This window comes from Phyllosticta citribraziliensis (genome assembly GCF_038025025.1).
Source record: "Phyllosticta citribraziliensis strain CPC 17464 chromosome Unknown J3D65scaffold_7, whole genome shotgun sequence".
NCBI classification, from domain to species: Eukaryota; Fungi; Ascomycota; class Dothideomycetes; order Botryosphaeriales; family Phyllostictaceae; genus Phyllosticta; species Phyllosticta citribraziliensis.
The window spans coordinates 210,846-226,790 of NW_027117344.1; the positions used below are offsets into that span (position 1 = coordinate 210,846).

At 57.0% G+C, this 15,945-nt stretch overlaps 2 protein-coding genes across 2 annotated transcripts; both read right to left on the reverse strand.

Moving 5' to 3' along the window:
• Window positions 1-7,160: 7,160 nt before the first annotated feature.
• J3D65DRAFT_554211 (uncharacterized protein) lies at window positions 7,161-9,435 on the reverse strand (the record flags this gene model as incomplete). Its single annotated transcript, XM_066797171.1, has 3 exons — window positions 7,161-8,060; window positions 8,152-8,499; window positions 8,713-9,435. 3 exons carry the CDS (start codon window positions 9,433-9,435, stop codon window positions 7,161-7,163), a joined length of 1,971 nt encoding a protein of 656 aa, XP_066654222.1.
• A 4,519-nt stretch (window positions 9,436-13,954) lies between these two features.
• On the reverse strand, window positions 13,955-15,456 carry J3D65DRAFT_389652 (uncharacterized protein). The gene is made up of 2 exons (XM_066795840.1): window positions 14,703-15,456; window positions 13,955-14,644 (listed from the first exon to the last, which is right to left on the reverse strand). Exons 1-2 carry the CDS (start codon window positions 14,991-14,993, stop codon window positions 14,003-14,005), a joined length of 933 nt encoding a protein of 310 aa, XP_066654223.1. The 5' UTR covers window positions 14,994-15,456; the 3' UTR covers window positions 13,955-14,002.
• Window positions 15,457-15,945: the final 489 nt, after the last annotated feature.

The window sequence follows — 15,945 nt, forward strand, 5'->3', positions numbered from 1 at the left end:
ACAGCCGCACGGGCAGGGACGAGGTACTTCGATGGCCTTGTTCACATTATTTCGTGTGAGATCTGCGAGGGCTTGCATTCTTGAGCAGACATGACGAGTGGTTGAAGACCTGGAGTACACTCTGCGGGTGGGTCTGCCTGTTGCGAAGGTGGTGTGGTGGGTGTTGTTGCGGCAGAGTTCAATGAACAAACAGCGCAGACGCGGCCGGCGCCAACGCGATGAAAATCGACAAAATTCCACCCGCTGTATTGAAAATCTCGCAATTCTCATTTGAGGTGCTACTTGCACGAAACCTCTTGCCCCTCTCCTCCCCATGGTCCAGTCCTGCCCGGCGCAAACCCCCAGATTTATGCTCGCTCCCCAGTCGCGCCACTGGTCCCTCTCACCCGCATGCGAGCTGGGAGCATTCGACTGCTGATCAAAGAAGTCTTAGCAAAATACTGCACCGGCAGAAAGCGCAAATCAGCCATACCTCTCATTCTCCCTCCGCCTCGATGAGCGGGCCCCACCCCATGTTGACAAAGTGGCGGAGCGACACAAGGCGAAAGAAAAGAGCCCTCCAAGCAGCGTCGGTGCGGGCGGTCGGGAACATCTGTTCCAGGAGGTCCCAGGAAGCGTCTACTTCAGTTAACGGGAGCTCATTGTTTTGCTGGAGGCCTAGGCTAAGCGTACCGATGCTGCTGCGTTGTGTGGCCTGCGTGTTGTACAGCGCGAGCGCTGCTTGGTCGAGGAGGCGGCGGCGCTGGGCTTGGGTGATGCCGCGGGTGCGCTCGAGGAAGGAGAGGAGCGCATCGACGACGTTGTCTGGGCTGCGGTCAGCGTTGGTTTTTGGGGGATGAATCCGGACCTACAGCCTGGGTTGGTGCCGTTCGTAGGAGGCTGTGAAGCCATCGTGGTCGCTGCTGCTTGAGGGGAACAAGAGTTGTGGAGGAGGATGTGCAAGGACAGATTTTCAGAGGGCAGATGTCGGAGGCGGTTAGAGAAGCTCTGTTCTTTGTGAAGGAGATTGCCAAAACCTGGAGGTTGGAAATAATGTACAGCGTGTGGCAGGCGACGCTCACACACAAAGTGAATACACTGAAGTGAATCTATCTCTTTAGGGTTACTACACAGCTATTCACAACCTCAACACCATCCAGAAGAACAGGAATGATGATCAAGATCACCTGCCCTACCCTGGAGGCGTCCTACTCAAAGACACTCAAAAAATTGCAAAAAGCAGCAGGAAACAGCGGCGGAGGGCTGCTGCTTTGCGCCTGCACTCGCTACAGGGTTGAAATGAGGTAAATCGCCTTTTGTACCCTCACCAAACAAGGCACACAAAGTTTCCAGGGAAGAGTTAACGCTGAGCTCAACTACCATCAGAGTCCGATGTATCTCGAGAAGCGCTTGATTTTTGCTATGCCTCATGTCCCTGCCCTATCTGTTGAACTGTTTACGCGTCCACCTGAGACCCCCCTCCCTTTCCCCATCCCTTGTTCTGTCTGTTGGTCTCCGGCTTGAGGCACGAGTTGGAGCGCGTGCCGAGCGTGCGAGAGGCCACAGCGCGTCTGCCAGAAGCCCAAGTCAGCCAAAACCCCCAAAAACGCAAGATCCTCTCTTACTCCTCAATCAAGCGTTGTACAGCTCCCAGAGACGGTCGTAGAACACCTCCCACTCCTTGGGAGTGTCAGGCATGATCGACTCGTTGTACAGGTCGACCCAGACCCCGCGGTACTCCACCTCTTGTCCGTTCCGGAGGGTCGCCAGAGTCTTGGTCTCGACGCTGAAGATGATGGTCTGCGTATTGTGCGCCAGGTTGAGAGCCTCCGCGGCCCGCGTGATGACGTACTGGCGACGGTGCGCTGGAAGGTCGGGGTGCTCCTCGATGAACTTGATCAAGAAGTCCACTTCGGCGTCTTCCTCCATGTCAGCGATTTGTGGGAAGGGGAGGGCGGCAGGGGACTCACACCAGTGCGAGGTACCGGCCGCGGCAGGGCTGAAGGAAGTGCTGCAAGACATGGTGATTTCGGGTATACGGAGGTCGAGGTGTACTGAGGGTGGTCTGGCGAGGAGTTGTTGCTTAGGAACTGCTTTGATGAGACGTCAGCGCATGATCTCGGCGAGCTTCTCGCAACTGGCTGCTAACCTTGCGTCTGCTGGTGTTCAAGCTGGAAGCGTTGCAGCGGTTGAGTGCGTCGATGTAAGAGAAGAAGAGAGGAAGTGGAGAGTGCAGTGTTTGGTGCTCGCAAGCAAAAGAGCGGCAGCGGAGGGTTATATAGGCATACGCCAACGGCGCAGGCGCTCGGCTACGACAATATACTGAACTGAACAGGCGCCTATTTCTCCAAGAAGAATTAACACCGCGACCGCCCGCGGACAGGATTTCCCAAAGCTTAACTTGTCGTGAGAAGTGTTAACTTTTGGCTTCCAACTTGCCCGCTTCGTGCGCAAAACAACGAGGGAAGAGAAGCATGTTATAGATAGAAGGACTCGGCATGGCAAAAATTGATAGCACGTTGAAAAAGTCATTGAGGGACAAGACGGCAGAGGCTCGTCTTGCAGCGGAAGCCGAAGGTGAGAAATTCCAGCGTTCGCGGTCAGAAGCCAGAAGAGACGACATGTGGACGCTTAGTACGCATTTTCTACAATGAGGTTGTTCTGGGACAATGCCCGGCTTTTGTCACTGATGTTTGTAACTGACGCTCCAACAAGGAAGCAGAAGAAGATGCCATTGTTTGAAATTCAGGCCCGACCCATGCTGTCTACCAGAAGCTCTCTCCCAGGCCCCGTTCCTCCAAGGGTTGCTTGCATGAACTCTCAGATCATTCCCGGACATTGTGTGCTCTCAGCGGCCAGAGACGAGACGGCTATTCAGAAAGGTCAGTTCAAGAGACAAGAACAGCGCTCCAAGCCCAAGTCAAGCTTACCTTGCTTCCTCATCCAGGCACATGCGCAGCACCCTGGCGCGGAGGACCAACAGCTTCCAAGAGTCATCATGCTCATTGGTGAGGCTCAAGGCCTCAAGAGCATCCCACACCTCGTCTGCCAAACAAGTCAGTCCAGCTCCCCACTCCCTCCACAGAAAGGACTGCATCATACCTTCGAACAAGTACGGACACGTCCAGTCCTTGTTGATGTGGAAGAGCTCCATGGCGACACTAAAGAGCAGCCCTTTGCGCGCGCTGTTGCCGCTCCAAGGGTAGAGCTCGATGACCCTCAATGCTCTGCCCAGCTCGTGGTCTGCTTGGTGGTTAGCTTTGGCAAGGTTCTTGGTGGGTTGGGGACGTGGGGTGACGTACAGGCGTCGCGCAAGTGGTCGGTGGTTCCAGTGGGGCCGTCGATTATCATCAGGCTTGAAAGGGGCGCGGAAGACATGGCGTTGAGAGAAGTGTTTAAAGTAAAGTTGGTCAAGAGAAGTTGATGAATGAAGGTCGGTCGAGGGAGGTTGAATGGAAGAAGTCGAAGAGGTGGGTGGTGGTAGAAGATGTCGTGCCGGCCGGGCGACGGAGCATCCAGAATATATACGGCGCACCACTGGCGCAGGCGCAAAGTGAACACTTCAAAGTTAACACACCAAAATAACACCCCAAAGTGAATCTGACTAATTCTTCATTACCGCACACACACAATTCATAGGTAAGAAAAGAGAAGACCCAGAGATCTCGTGTCTTGCGCCCCCTACTTTGTGCGGTGCGAACTCACTCATAATGATCCAATGCAAGACTCTGGAGAAAGAAAAGCCGCTGACGAGAGGCGGAGGAAGATGCCATTGTGTTGAAACCCAAGCCTGGCCGACGCTGCTCCCCAAGTGACCATCCAGTATCCGCTTCGCCATTCTTTTCCAAGCAACCAGGGCCCGCCATGACCGTTCAATGCATGTCCCGAGCAGCGAAAACCGGCGGCAGCTACTTCAGAGAAAGAGAAGAGCGGACCGAAGCCACTGGACCAACCGAAAGCCCGCAGACAAGTCAAGCCCACGCCCTCAACATCCCTCCTCACCCGGACCCCATCCCAAGTAGACGCAATAGCGCAGCGAACTCATGCGATGGAGGTGATTCGTCCAAAACGGGCCCCTGTCTCTGCTCTGGCTCAGGCATTACAGCGTACTCCAAAGACGATCTGGCAGAGGAGTGAGTGCGTCAGCGAGATCGAAGCCCGCCCGCCCGGCCGGAGGCACGGAGGCCAAGGTGGGGAAGGTAGGTAGATGTACCGACGCCCTCGTACTGAGTGTTGCTGACCATGTTGGCGAGCGCCAGGGCGAAGTCGTCGAGGATGCGCTTGCGCTGCTGCGTGGTCATGGTGCGGCTCTGCTCGACGAGGCAAATCATGTTGTCTATGGCCAAGTCTGAAGGGCGTGCGGTCAGCGTGGCACTTCTGCTTGGAGGGGCGGGAACTCCAGTCGCGAGTGATGGCCGTGGCGGTCGTGTTGGTGGGTTGAGTGACGATAGCCATGATGGACAGTTGAGGGATGTATATCGAGTTTCAAGTGCGAACGTAATTGGTGGAGTGGTGGTTGAAAAAGAAGCTTCAAAAACCAGAGACGATGCTTCAAAAGCACAAGGCATGCGGTGCACCACCAGTTCGGCTCCGGTGCAAGCGCAGACTCAAACGCAGATACAAAATGGTTGGCGCCAAAGTGAGTGAGTGCTCCAAAGTAAATGCCGCAAAAAGAATCTTACTGATGCAACTGCGGCTCTCACCGCTCTCGGCTTGCAGGAATAGTTTGCTCGCCCGCTCAGAATAGACAGTGACTTCAACGACGCGAAAGTGTGGACGAAGATGGAGTGGACGAGTCGATGGGAAGAAAGAGAGAGCTGGCAGCCGGCGCACCACCATGGGCACAGAAAAGATGAAAGCCGCCCTACGAGCAGCGGCAAAGTACCAAAGCAAAAAAGAGCGAACAAACCCTCCCCTTTCCCCCATTCCCCCCAATCCTTCCCCATCCCCAGATCAAAACGACAACCTACAACCCATACGCAAACCCCCTGCCCACAGCTCCCGTATCCACAGCGACATCAATCACATAATAGCACCGCTCGCGCCAAATATCCGCAACCTCCGGCTTACGGACCTTGCGGCGCAGCTTGCGATACACGCCGTTGACGCGCTGCGGGTTGAGCTGGCGGATGAGGTAGCCTTTGCTGAGGTGCCGCGAGAGGTGCGCGAGGTGGGATGCGGTGCGTATGATGTCTGTGGTGGAGGGTTAGAGGGAGTGAGAGATTATGGGGGGGAAGGGAAAGGGGGACACACCGACTGTCACCTCATAACGCATCTTCGCCATGCTGTCGAGCTCCAGCGCCGCGAGGAGTAACCACCACTTGCGCCACTTCAGCGTGTTTCGCCGGTCGGCTGCTCTGTCGAGGCGTTCGTCGATTTTGCGGTCTATACACAGCGCAGTTGGGTTCAGCGCTGGTTGTTGGAGTAGAATGGAGCGGAGGGAAGGGTTGGAAGTGGAGGGAGAGGAAGAGATGGACGAAGAAATGAAGAAGGCAGCAGGCAGTAGGCAGCAGCGTACACATCCCCGGCGTGTCGAAATCATGAAAGTAGCGCGGCAAGTGGCCAGGGGGAAGGTTAGGCATGATGGAGTGATTGTAGCGGTCGTATGTCGTATGTGACGTCTGTCTCTATGTCCGTATGTCTGTATGCGTGTCTGTCTGTCTGTTGATGCGAGCGTGCGTGCGAGCGTGCTGCCGATGCGCAAAAAATGTCCGTTGGCGATATGTTTGTACGTATGCAGCAAAAGAGCGGATGATAGTGGTCGAGTTGAAGTCGTCGCGTCGCGTCGCGCAGGAAGAAGAGAGGGAGGGCTGCGAGGACGTCGGTGGACAGGGTGAGGTAAGCGCCAGACACACTTCTTCGCACGCCCATCGCGACCGGAGCGGCGTGGGAGAAGGAGGAGGCGGGCACGTGCGGTGAGGAAGAAGATGGACGGCAAGGCTCCTGCTACGTTGGAAGACGCGGTTGCTTCTTGTACGTTTGGCTGCCACCACGACTGTCAACGAAATCGACCCACGAAGTCCGTCAGAGAGCAAGTTGCCGATGCCAAACCGCTCTAACACCGCGGCATCATGAGCACTGGGCCGCAAGTCCCGCTCACTTACGCAGCGAGGTTCCTGTCTTGCGGAGGGGAAGCAGTGTAGTGCTCGTTCACAGAGGAGCGACGGGGCTGCTTTTATATCTCCATCTCGCCGCGTGCCACGCTGCTTGCTCGTTTTCGATCGCTGCTAGCAATGGCCGAGGATCCTGATTGATGATTGAATTGACGAAGGTGGTTTGGGTCAGCGACAGCGACTATGACAGCAACTGAGCGCAAAGCCCACGCTCACTCGCGCGCTGCTGGCACGTAAACGCGCGAAAGAACGGTCGTATTTCGGACGATAGTCTCTGAAAAAGACGGTGTGATGCATGCAGCATGCAAAGCTAGATCTACTCTTGAAGACCTGTCCGGGTATAGACAAGCTTGCCACGCCACGATTCGTTCGTAGTTGCCATGTCGGCAAATCTCCATCAAGCTGCAGTCATAATTGGAAATGGGGAAACGAGGAAACAGAAGAACGATGGACAGACGACACTCTCATCTACTACTTGGGTACAAGTACATCATCTACAGTAACCAATCACTGCACCGCGCCCAGCAGTCCTGGAACAGAGGACAAGCAGCCAAGCCATGGATAAGCAAGACACACACACGAGGGCAACGGACGAGGATAAAGACGGCAGAAAAACTTTTGGGTTTTTGTATGCGAGCAAAAGCAAACGACAGACTCCTTTCCTTGCTGATGAAGCTATGTCTGAAGCGACGAGCGCGAGACGGAGAAAAAAGCCAACTTGTGTTTGACAGAGCCAAGATGAAGGAAAAAAAGGACACCTACTCCCACTTTTGTTGCGTGCCGCAAGAGCTTGAATGGTACCGCCGTTATTCCGTCCAGACTAGACGAAAGGAAAGAAAAGGAGAAAATCAGATTCTACCCGACTCCTTGAAAATGATTACAGACCGGAGTCTGTCATGTGCGAAACAGCTGGTCTGTCGAGTGTGACGGACATGCCGAAGCCCGTGGAGAATTGCTGTGGAAAGTTCAAAACGCTCGATTTCGACGGTTGCACGGAAAACTTTTCGATCGGATCAATGCAAGCAGAGCTCAAATGCAAGAGCGGACAGGTGGTGTGGTGCGATGCGTCTATCGACCGAGACTCCAGGAGCGGATGGCCATGCCAGCGAGACGGAAGATGACTTGGGACATGCCTTTGCCGCTACTCTCGTCCTCGAGGAATTTCTTGGCAACGGCCATTTTGGCGCGATCATCCTCTTGCTCGTTGGGGTAAACCTGGGTTGTCAAATCAGGAAGATCAGGGAACCGGCCGCCGTAGTGACGGGCGACCATCATGGAGTAAATGACGTCACGAGACTCTATCATCCCAAGGATGTTGCGGCATTGGCCCAGGGTGGCCTCAATGTGCCGGGCAGACTCTTGACTGTCGTCGCGAAAGGTGATGAAGGCTCCGAGGTTGCGCCAAAAGTCGACTTCGTACTCCTTGACGGGCACGATCTGCGGGTCGTAAATGAGCTCGGCGATGGGGTTGAATGGCAGCACCTGGTATGTGAGCAGTGCCTCGAGAGCGTCCACGCGCAAAGCTGCCTCCTTTTGCAACAGGTCCAACTGATGCTCATTGGTGCCATTGGTGCCGTTCATGGCCGAAGGAGCCTCCCTCGGCAAGCTCAGCAGCTTCCAGATGAGTTGTGCCTCGAGACTAGTCGTTCTCCTCTGGTTTTCATAGTCTTGCGCGACGCGAATCTGAGACACGAAGAATGCAAAAAGCTCCATTGCCGACTGGTCCGCCAACAGACGATGCAATCCTTTTGCCGAGTACCATGTTGTCTCGATGCAGCGATCTGCAGCAGGTGCGTAGTCTCTGGCAAAGAGAATCTTGATTTCCTCGACGGTGCTCGGGGGAATCGGACCAGGGTTGAGAGGCAGGGCGTGAGGAGGTACGTTTTGGAGGGAGAATAGCTCCTCGATTCGAATGCGCCGGCCTGGAAGGATTAGCGTGTTGTCTGGTTGACTGCTTGTGTTTGGTACCTTTCAGAGGCTGGCCCTCGGGCGAAGGCGGCGACAAGCTGCCAAGGCCATCCTGCTTCACGTATACGCGCGTGGAGGGATCGTATGCCACGGGCGGAATCGACATTGGCGGTTCGTTTCCTGCAAGGGCAGGGTCAATTGCAGAGGTGAGCTCGTAGGACGGATCGGGACCTGGAGCGGGTGGACTGGCCTGATGGCCGGGCGGAGGAGCGTAGCTTGCGCCTGCTGGAGCGTAGCCCTGCGGGACGTGTGGCGGATAATTGACAGCGGGCGGAGGTGGAGGAGCAGTGACGGCGGCGGTCGAGGTTGGAGGTGGAGCGGCGCTAGGCGCGGGCTGGATTTGCGCGGGGCCGGGCTGCTGCTTGAAAATTGGGTCGTATCCGAGACACTCGCGCTTGCTCTTTTGACAATTGCGGCACGTCGGGTGTGCTTCGTCACACTGGAGCACGAGTAAGCCAATGGTGGTGGAATGGGCGGAGATGGTGAGCTGAGCGAGGTGGGAGTTGACGGCTGAGGTTGGAGTTGGAGCCGCAGCAGCAAAGTTCTCGCTTCGTTCCTTCCCTTGAAGCGAAGCGACACGCGACCGCGCCACGCGCTCTCAACCTCACCTCACCACGGCTCTGGCGCAAACTACGACGACGGCGATTCTTACCTTTATTCTGCGTTTCCTACAAGTCAAGCAACCCGTCTTTGTGCGGCGCTTAATCTCCTTCTTGTGCCTTCCACCCGACATGATTCTATTATCCTGGCCCGGCGGCGGGATCTGGTAGCGGACATGCGGCGGCGCCATGTTTGGCGGCATACCCATAGGCCCCGAAGTCATTCCCATGTGGTGGTGCTGCTGCTGCTGCTGCTGCTGCTGAGCCTGCGATGCATAATACGCGTTCATGGGCGCGACGGGCGGCGGGAGCGGCGGCGATCCGGACTGTTGCATGTGCTGCTGATGATGCTGCTGCTGGACCTGTCCGTCAATGGCGCGGATGGGAGGCAGGTTGAGCGATGGCAGCGACATGCTCGTCACCGTGGGCGACGCGCGATACGGCTCGACGCCGCCTTGAGCGCCTGCCGGGTGCGGATATGCATAAGTGGGCTGCATGGAGGGAGATGGATAGGAGTGAGGAGACGAATGGGAGACTGGCGGCTGCTGGTTCTGCGTGGCAGCCGGCTTCTCGTGGTTGTTCTGCTGGGTCGGGGGAGTCGTCTTTTCTTGGGCCTGTTGGGTGGGAGGAGGAGGAGGTGGAGGATGGTCCGTCGAGGGCTGCGGGTGCGGCGGCGGTTGGGTCGGTTGCTGTGAGGGCTGAAGCTGGGGTTGCGGCGAGTGGTGATGGTTATCCGCAGGCGTCGGCGGGTGCGAATTGTTCGAGTGGTCGGCCATATTTGATTACGGGCGCAGTACACGTCGATGGCGCAAGGTTGCAAGATTCGAGATTAGCGCCTGCTCCTTCACGGACTCACTTCCCCAAGGAACGGGGCAGCGAGAGGCCAGCAAGGATGTGAGGGCAGAGTGATGAGAGGATGCGCAGGTTCGCTTGCAGCCGGCGAGACAGGGCAGGGCGGGCGTAAGTGGGTGACGAGAGTGGATGCTGGGGCGGCGGCGGAAAGAGGCGAGAGCGCGTGCTGCACAACTGAGGCGATCCCGGGCCTCCACCTGGCAGGGAGGGCAGACGGCAAAGGAAGGCGACTGACGGCGACGGCGACGGCTGCGCTGCACTGCACTGCACTGCACGGCGAGCGCAAGGTGCCCGCTTCAAGGGGCCAGCTGTGGAGAGTCTGCAGAGGGTTTGGTGATCAGCGGCATGATGGGAGGGCATGGGTGAGGCGCGGCGGCGGAGGGTGAGGGCGTGGGCGTCCAGTGCAGTGCCTCTCGGCCATCCATCAACCACGACGTCCGCATCACGGCGGGCATGCAAAATCAAGGGACGGGGCAAGGAATTGGGCCAAAGGCTGTTGGACGGGAGGGCGGCAGCGGCAGCGGCAGCGGAACGGCGGAGGGAGGGTAGACTTACCTGAGCGGTCGAAGCGCAAGTTGGCAACGCAAGCGAGGATAGCCGAAATGTCGATGCGATGGAGCATTAAGCGACTGGCGGCCGACCGACTCGACTCGCCCTGATCCGGGCGAAGGGACGGGGACGAAGAGGGTGCAGATTGAGGCGAAAAACGGGCTTGCAAAGACGCCTCTTGCTCGAATCACGCACAGGGAAAAAAAATTGATGGGGGGACGCGGGAAACGGAGAGAAAGGACAAAGTCGCCCGATCACCATGCCAGCCCTGCCGTTAGTCCTAGTCCGGAAGGCCCCCTTAGCTAAGCATCTTTCGCCCTCACGCCCTCACGCCCTCCAACGTCTCTCTCGTCTCTCCCTCTCTCCCCTCTGGCCTGTCTGCGCCTCTCATCATCGCCCACGCCTCCATCACCACTGCACCCATGCCTCCCGCCGCAACCGACTTCCTCCCTCTCTTCTACCCTGCCGCTGCAGGCACACGCCCCATGTCCCAATCCAACCCTCCCCGTGGCCTCCCGCTGCCGTATTCGGTCTGGGGCCACCTTTACGCCCGTTAGTCCCTCGTTGGCTTTCGTCAGGTCAATCCGCAGGGACCACCTGTTCCTCTGTCTCCTGTTCCCTGGATTCCCGCACGCGCTGACATCCATCTCCAAGCATAACTGAGCATGGGCCGCCCAAGCGGCGCAGTAGCGCTTTACCCGCTGCGGCAAAGTCCCGTCCACTCGATGCGGGTGCTCCCTCCAGCTTTACACTATGCAGCTGACTTGGCCCCAAGAACCCTCTGTCGTTCTGTCTCAATCAGACCACCTCTTTTGACCAACTCCAACAAGTCTGAAGCTCACGTCTCTGCTGTTGCTCGCTTCTAGCCCCCAGATGCCACGGTGCTCTCCGGCCCATGCTCTCGTCCAAAATTGGAACACCTGGCGTGGCGGTGCCAAACCATCTGCATCATCAAACTGTTACCTGTCATCACGGGTGGCCATTAATCCACTCGTTGCCCACGCGTACATCACCCGTGTGGAGTCAATCATGTACGACTCCATTCAACCTGGTCCAGAAAACGGCCCTTTTGCGGATGGACCTTGATATCCAAACCCCCAGGATCCATTGGGCGTGGACGCGAGGTTTCGACACGGCGCCTGTTCCCAGCCCCGCTGCCAGGACCGACGATCATTTCGTCACCATCTACGCCCCTACATGAACGAAACCTCGCAAATTGTTCGATGTCGGCAAATTGGACGCAACGACGAGAAATTCGACGCCGCAAATAGCTGTCGCGCAAGTTGTGACTCCCGCCAAAATTAAACGTTGCTGCCCGTCAATGCTATTCGTGGGGGAGGCGGCGAGACCAGTATGCGACCTGCCCTCCCAGCCCCTTGTTGTCGTCTGTCGGCTCGACCTTTCCCAGCGGGGATCCACGAAGCCCGGTGAAGATTTACCAGCAACCCTGCCAAGTTTGAAGACTTCATCGACGAGAACATGAAGCGCCATTGGCCACGTGCCTCACCTGGCGTGGTGCGTTTTGGCCCGTGGTCCGCGTGAGCTGCGGCATTTGATGTCCAGACAAACGTTTCCACGGACCTCTACGCATCCGCCAACAAGGAGTAGTCGTTTCGACAGCGGCGTCCATTATTGACGTGGTCCAGCCCGACACTTTTCTACAGGTCACCTCTGCGACTGGATACTTTGTGATACGCGCGCCGGCACGAGAGGGCTGCATAAGAGCAGGGTATGCCAATGTAGGATTTGACCAAACGGCAATCACATGCATATGCCAATGCCAGTCCACGGGGAAGGGGTAAACGGGGTAAAGGCATAGCCAATCAAACGCCCGCAGATCATCGAGTTTGAGCCGAGCGGTGCGCAGAAGCGTCCATGCAAATCAGACGTCGCCCCCGAAGCCCACAGCTGTCAACGTTGTCAACTCTTGGATCGAGGTGGCTCTCTACGTCTAGTGACAATGCAGAGATCTCAGCTTCGACAGGTCACAACTCACTGGATCAATAAAGGCCAGGCTCTTCGGCGCGGCCGAGAGCGATCTTCCCAAGGCTGCAAGCGAGTATCAAGAACCCCCTCCGACCGCAAAAAGGCCATGCCGCCAGCTATAGCACGACGATTGTATAGCCCTACAGACAATCTCATGTCACCGCCAACCAGAGCCTCCACAACATCAGTAGCCATTGCCAAAGGCGTATGAGCCGCTAAGCACGTAAGAGTGGTCATTGATTTCGGTGACGATTCACCCCTATCATGACAACACAACATCGTCCCAGAAACTTAGCATGGCCGTCGCTTGGAAGTCGAATTCCAGCTTCTACGTCTTCTTGATCCGCAGGCGCTGCCTCAGAAAAGATGGACTGGACGCGCAGGGACCCGCAGCTGCTCTCCCGCCACCCCTCCCCCTCCTCTCGTGCACCGTCTCTGCTTCGATTGTTGGTGTTCGAGTCTTCCAGCGACGATCTTCGCTGGGCTGGACGAAAAAAGCACCGACGCATGTCATGTGTCTGCCGGCGCATGCGCGTCATCCTCCTCCCTGGTGGTACGCACGCTAGGTAGGTACGGGACGGATTCTTGCATCCGCGAGCGACCATCCTAGCTTTTTCCAGAAGCACAGCATCTCGCTTCGTTGGTCCATCCCTCCATCCATCCGAACTACTTCGGCGTTTGCATGGGGATCGACTCGGAGCTGTTGGGTGTTTGGATATCTTTTGCTCGATGACTGCGCGACTGTTGACCTCTCCGCAAAGCCAAGATTGTTACGTTGTTGCTACTTTTACCTCGTCCAATCTCTCTTTTCTATTCTTGCTCGTCTTGTTCGCATCGTTGCTCTCTAACGAGATTTGGCGTCTTGCTCCTCTCCTGTTGCTCGCTGACAGCCCGGCACTCCGACTTGGACGCCCCGTCTCCGTACATCTCGTCCCATCCCTTTCCTTCCCCTTCCATCTTCCCAGATGCACCGCTGGACTGGAATGCACGGGTTACAGACGGTACACGCAGGTCGAGCCATCCTACGATGTCCCAGGCAAGGACCGACATCTCGTGCCGTCGCGCCCCGCCACTTTTCCTTTGTCACTTCCTCTGCTTTTCCCATTTGCCATCTCGCCTAGCCACTAAACGGAGCAACAGCTCACGAACGCGAGCACATGGTCTGGACGACGCAAGTGTGCGTGGTATCGATCCCTGCTCAAGCCCTCGTCCCCCTCCTTCCCCTAGATCCTCCACCTTCCATCTCCCATCTCCCACCTCCCCCGTCCGCAGACCACAGAGACACCACCCATAAAGAGCACTCCAGCACCACTGCCCGCCTCCGCCCCAACCAAACAGCGTCCCAGGCATGGCGGACGCGGAATTGTGATTTGTAGCGTGAGGTAAGACTTGTCTTGCGCCGCCGGCTCGTCTACCGTTTCTTAAATGGCATTTCGAGAATCACCTCTTCGCCGCTGTTTTTCAGACGTTCGGTAGGATGGGCGCGTATAGTGTGTAGAGGTGTGGGTTGAAGAGGGCGTGTGGTGGTGTCTGTGGGGATAGTGGGTCGGTTAAGTTAGGTGGGTGTGCTCCCAGGACGTAATGAGGTGCTACGGGGGCGTCTGGGGAGCATTCATTCATTCACTCATGCGTCCGCGGCGACAGGCCGCGCTTACAGCAGTCGGGCGTCCACGACACCGGGCAAAAGGTGGCGAGCTCGTCGCATGGCCGTTGAGTCAGTGGACAGCAAACAGCTCTAGAGATGAAAATTGCTCGCGAAATAATGCAGTATGTACGATGGAAAGCGGCACGTTCTTGATGGAGGCTGATTTATTGCTACTCTGTTTCTGGAATGCGGTGCAAGTGAAGAGTGAAGTCTAGCTCGGGAAAGCTGGTGGCGACGATGGCCACGAGGGGCTCACTGGTTGCGCTGTCTCGATCCAGATCCTGTCTCTCATACGTCCCCCCCCCCCTCCATCACGGGTGGGTCGTGAGGAAGCGCTCGATAACCTTGAGGTCGGCCGTAAAACCTGCCGGCGCGAGGTGTGGGTGGAGGTGCCAGCAGACACTGGCGACGTGTCCGCGCCGGTGGCACGCAAAGCAGCCTTTTGCCTTCTTTTCGGGGCGCGCGACCCGGCAGTCCTCCTCCGTCTTGTTGCCGGGGTCTCCGCCGTCCGGGCACGCTGCCGCTTTCTCTATTGCCTCGTCCTGCTGCTTGGCCTTATACCGCTGCTTCTTCCCCTTTTTGTCGTGGTCTCTGCATAGCTCGTCGTGCTGCGCGAGCAATGCGGCGCGCAGCTCTGGTAGGTCATGGCCGCGGGGACAAGGCGCGGCGGTGTCGGGGAACTGGAGCGCGTGGCGAGCGCGGTCGCGCAAGAAGAGGCTGCAGGTCTGGTCCTGGACCTGGAGCTGGCCGTGGGGTAGGCCACATTCTCCGGCGCACTTTGGGGACGGACAGCGGTGCTCCTTGGGGCAACGCTTGATCCGACATGGATTTCCGGAAAGGTTGCAAGGACACATGCGTTCCAGCAAGTGTCTCATGCTGTTGTCGTCGAACTGCTCCTTGGCCTGGGCGCGCGACTCCACCACCTGCAGCTGGCCGAACTTCTGGCTCACGTCCTACAAAGAAAAGGTGAGATTCCAAAGTAAATGTAGAGGGGACTTGTCCCAAACTTACGACAGTGTCCCACGCGGTTTCGATCTGCTCTGCGCAGAACTCAGCGCAGCTCCTAACAACTTGAAGCCGCTGCTCCGACGAGAGAGGGACGCGCAATTGCCACCGGAGCTCCGAGTTGAGAGACTCCAGTTGCCTTGCCGTGGGCAGGGCGACGTGCTCGTCCGCCGCCAAAACGGATCCTTCGAGACGCCTTCGCAGGAGATTCTTCTCTTTCTCGGCTAAGGGCAATGTCATTATTTGGCGCCAGGCCCAATCGAGACGCGCGAGGCTATCTCCCGGTTGAGGCTCCATTCTGTGATCTGTGAGCTCAAGGTCAGCGACGAGTCTTCTGCGCAGCGCGTGGGTGCTAGAAGAGAAATCAAACTGGAGCTGGCGGGAACTTACTCTGGTCTTTGTTGGAGGTGCTTAAGATCACAGGCTGTGGGGGAGGCAGTGATACTGGGAGTTGATGAGGTCGCAGAGTCGGTGGATGTTTTGTGAGTGCGTAGCGTCGGCGGTGGTTGGGCGGGACAAGTTGGGTGGGTGCCGTGGTGTGCTGAAGGCGGTATTTTGGCGACGGCGTGTGGCGGACGAGGTCCTCCCCGGTCCGGCGGCCGATGTACGTTCGGCTGATGAGTAAAGTGACTGACTGACTGGCAGTAGACTACTCGCGACGCCCTGGAGCGAAGAAACTCTCTCAAAGCTCACTGCTTGATTCCAGCAATTGTTTTGAATCAAATTGACCACAATCACAAGCAGAGCAATTCATAGATCCCTTCCATATAAATAGCCGACTTTGTGAAGCGTGATGAAGACCAATAGTACTTGCAAAGAATTCCAACGGTATTCGATGAGTCTACTTTCTCTATATAGGTAGTTACTGATCAGTGACAAGCTACGATTACCTTGGCCACAGCATAGTAGGAATGTGTCGAGAGAATTGATGCTGATAGCTCCCAGCATTGCTACTGTGTCCAGGGAGCATTCATGCGCAGCTATGGGCGCGTCTTGGGAGCTGTCATCTGCTGTCACATTTTGGCGAAAATAATCCGCCGACTGTTGTGGTCAAAATACCGCCATCAAATCACCAAACTGGCCCGTCCGCCCAACCTCCACCACCCTCCGCCCCATCGTCACCAAACATCAGCCAGCCCCGATCATCCCTCAACGACAAGACGCTTGGTGCTCAGCTTGCAGCTTGCAGCTTGCATAGAACGCCGTTTCCCGTCAACGCTGTCTCAATTGGACGTGACCGAGCTCTCGG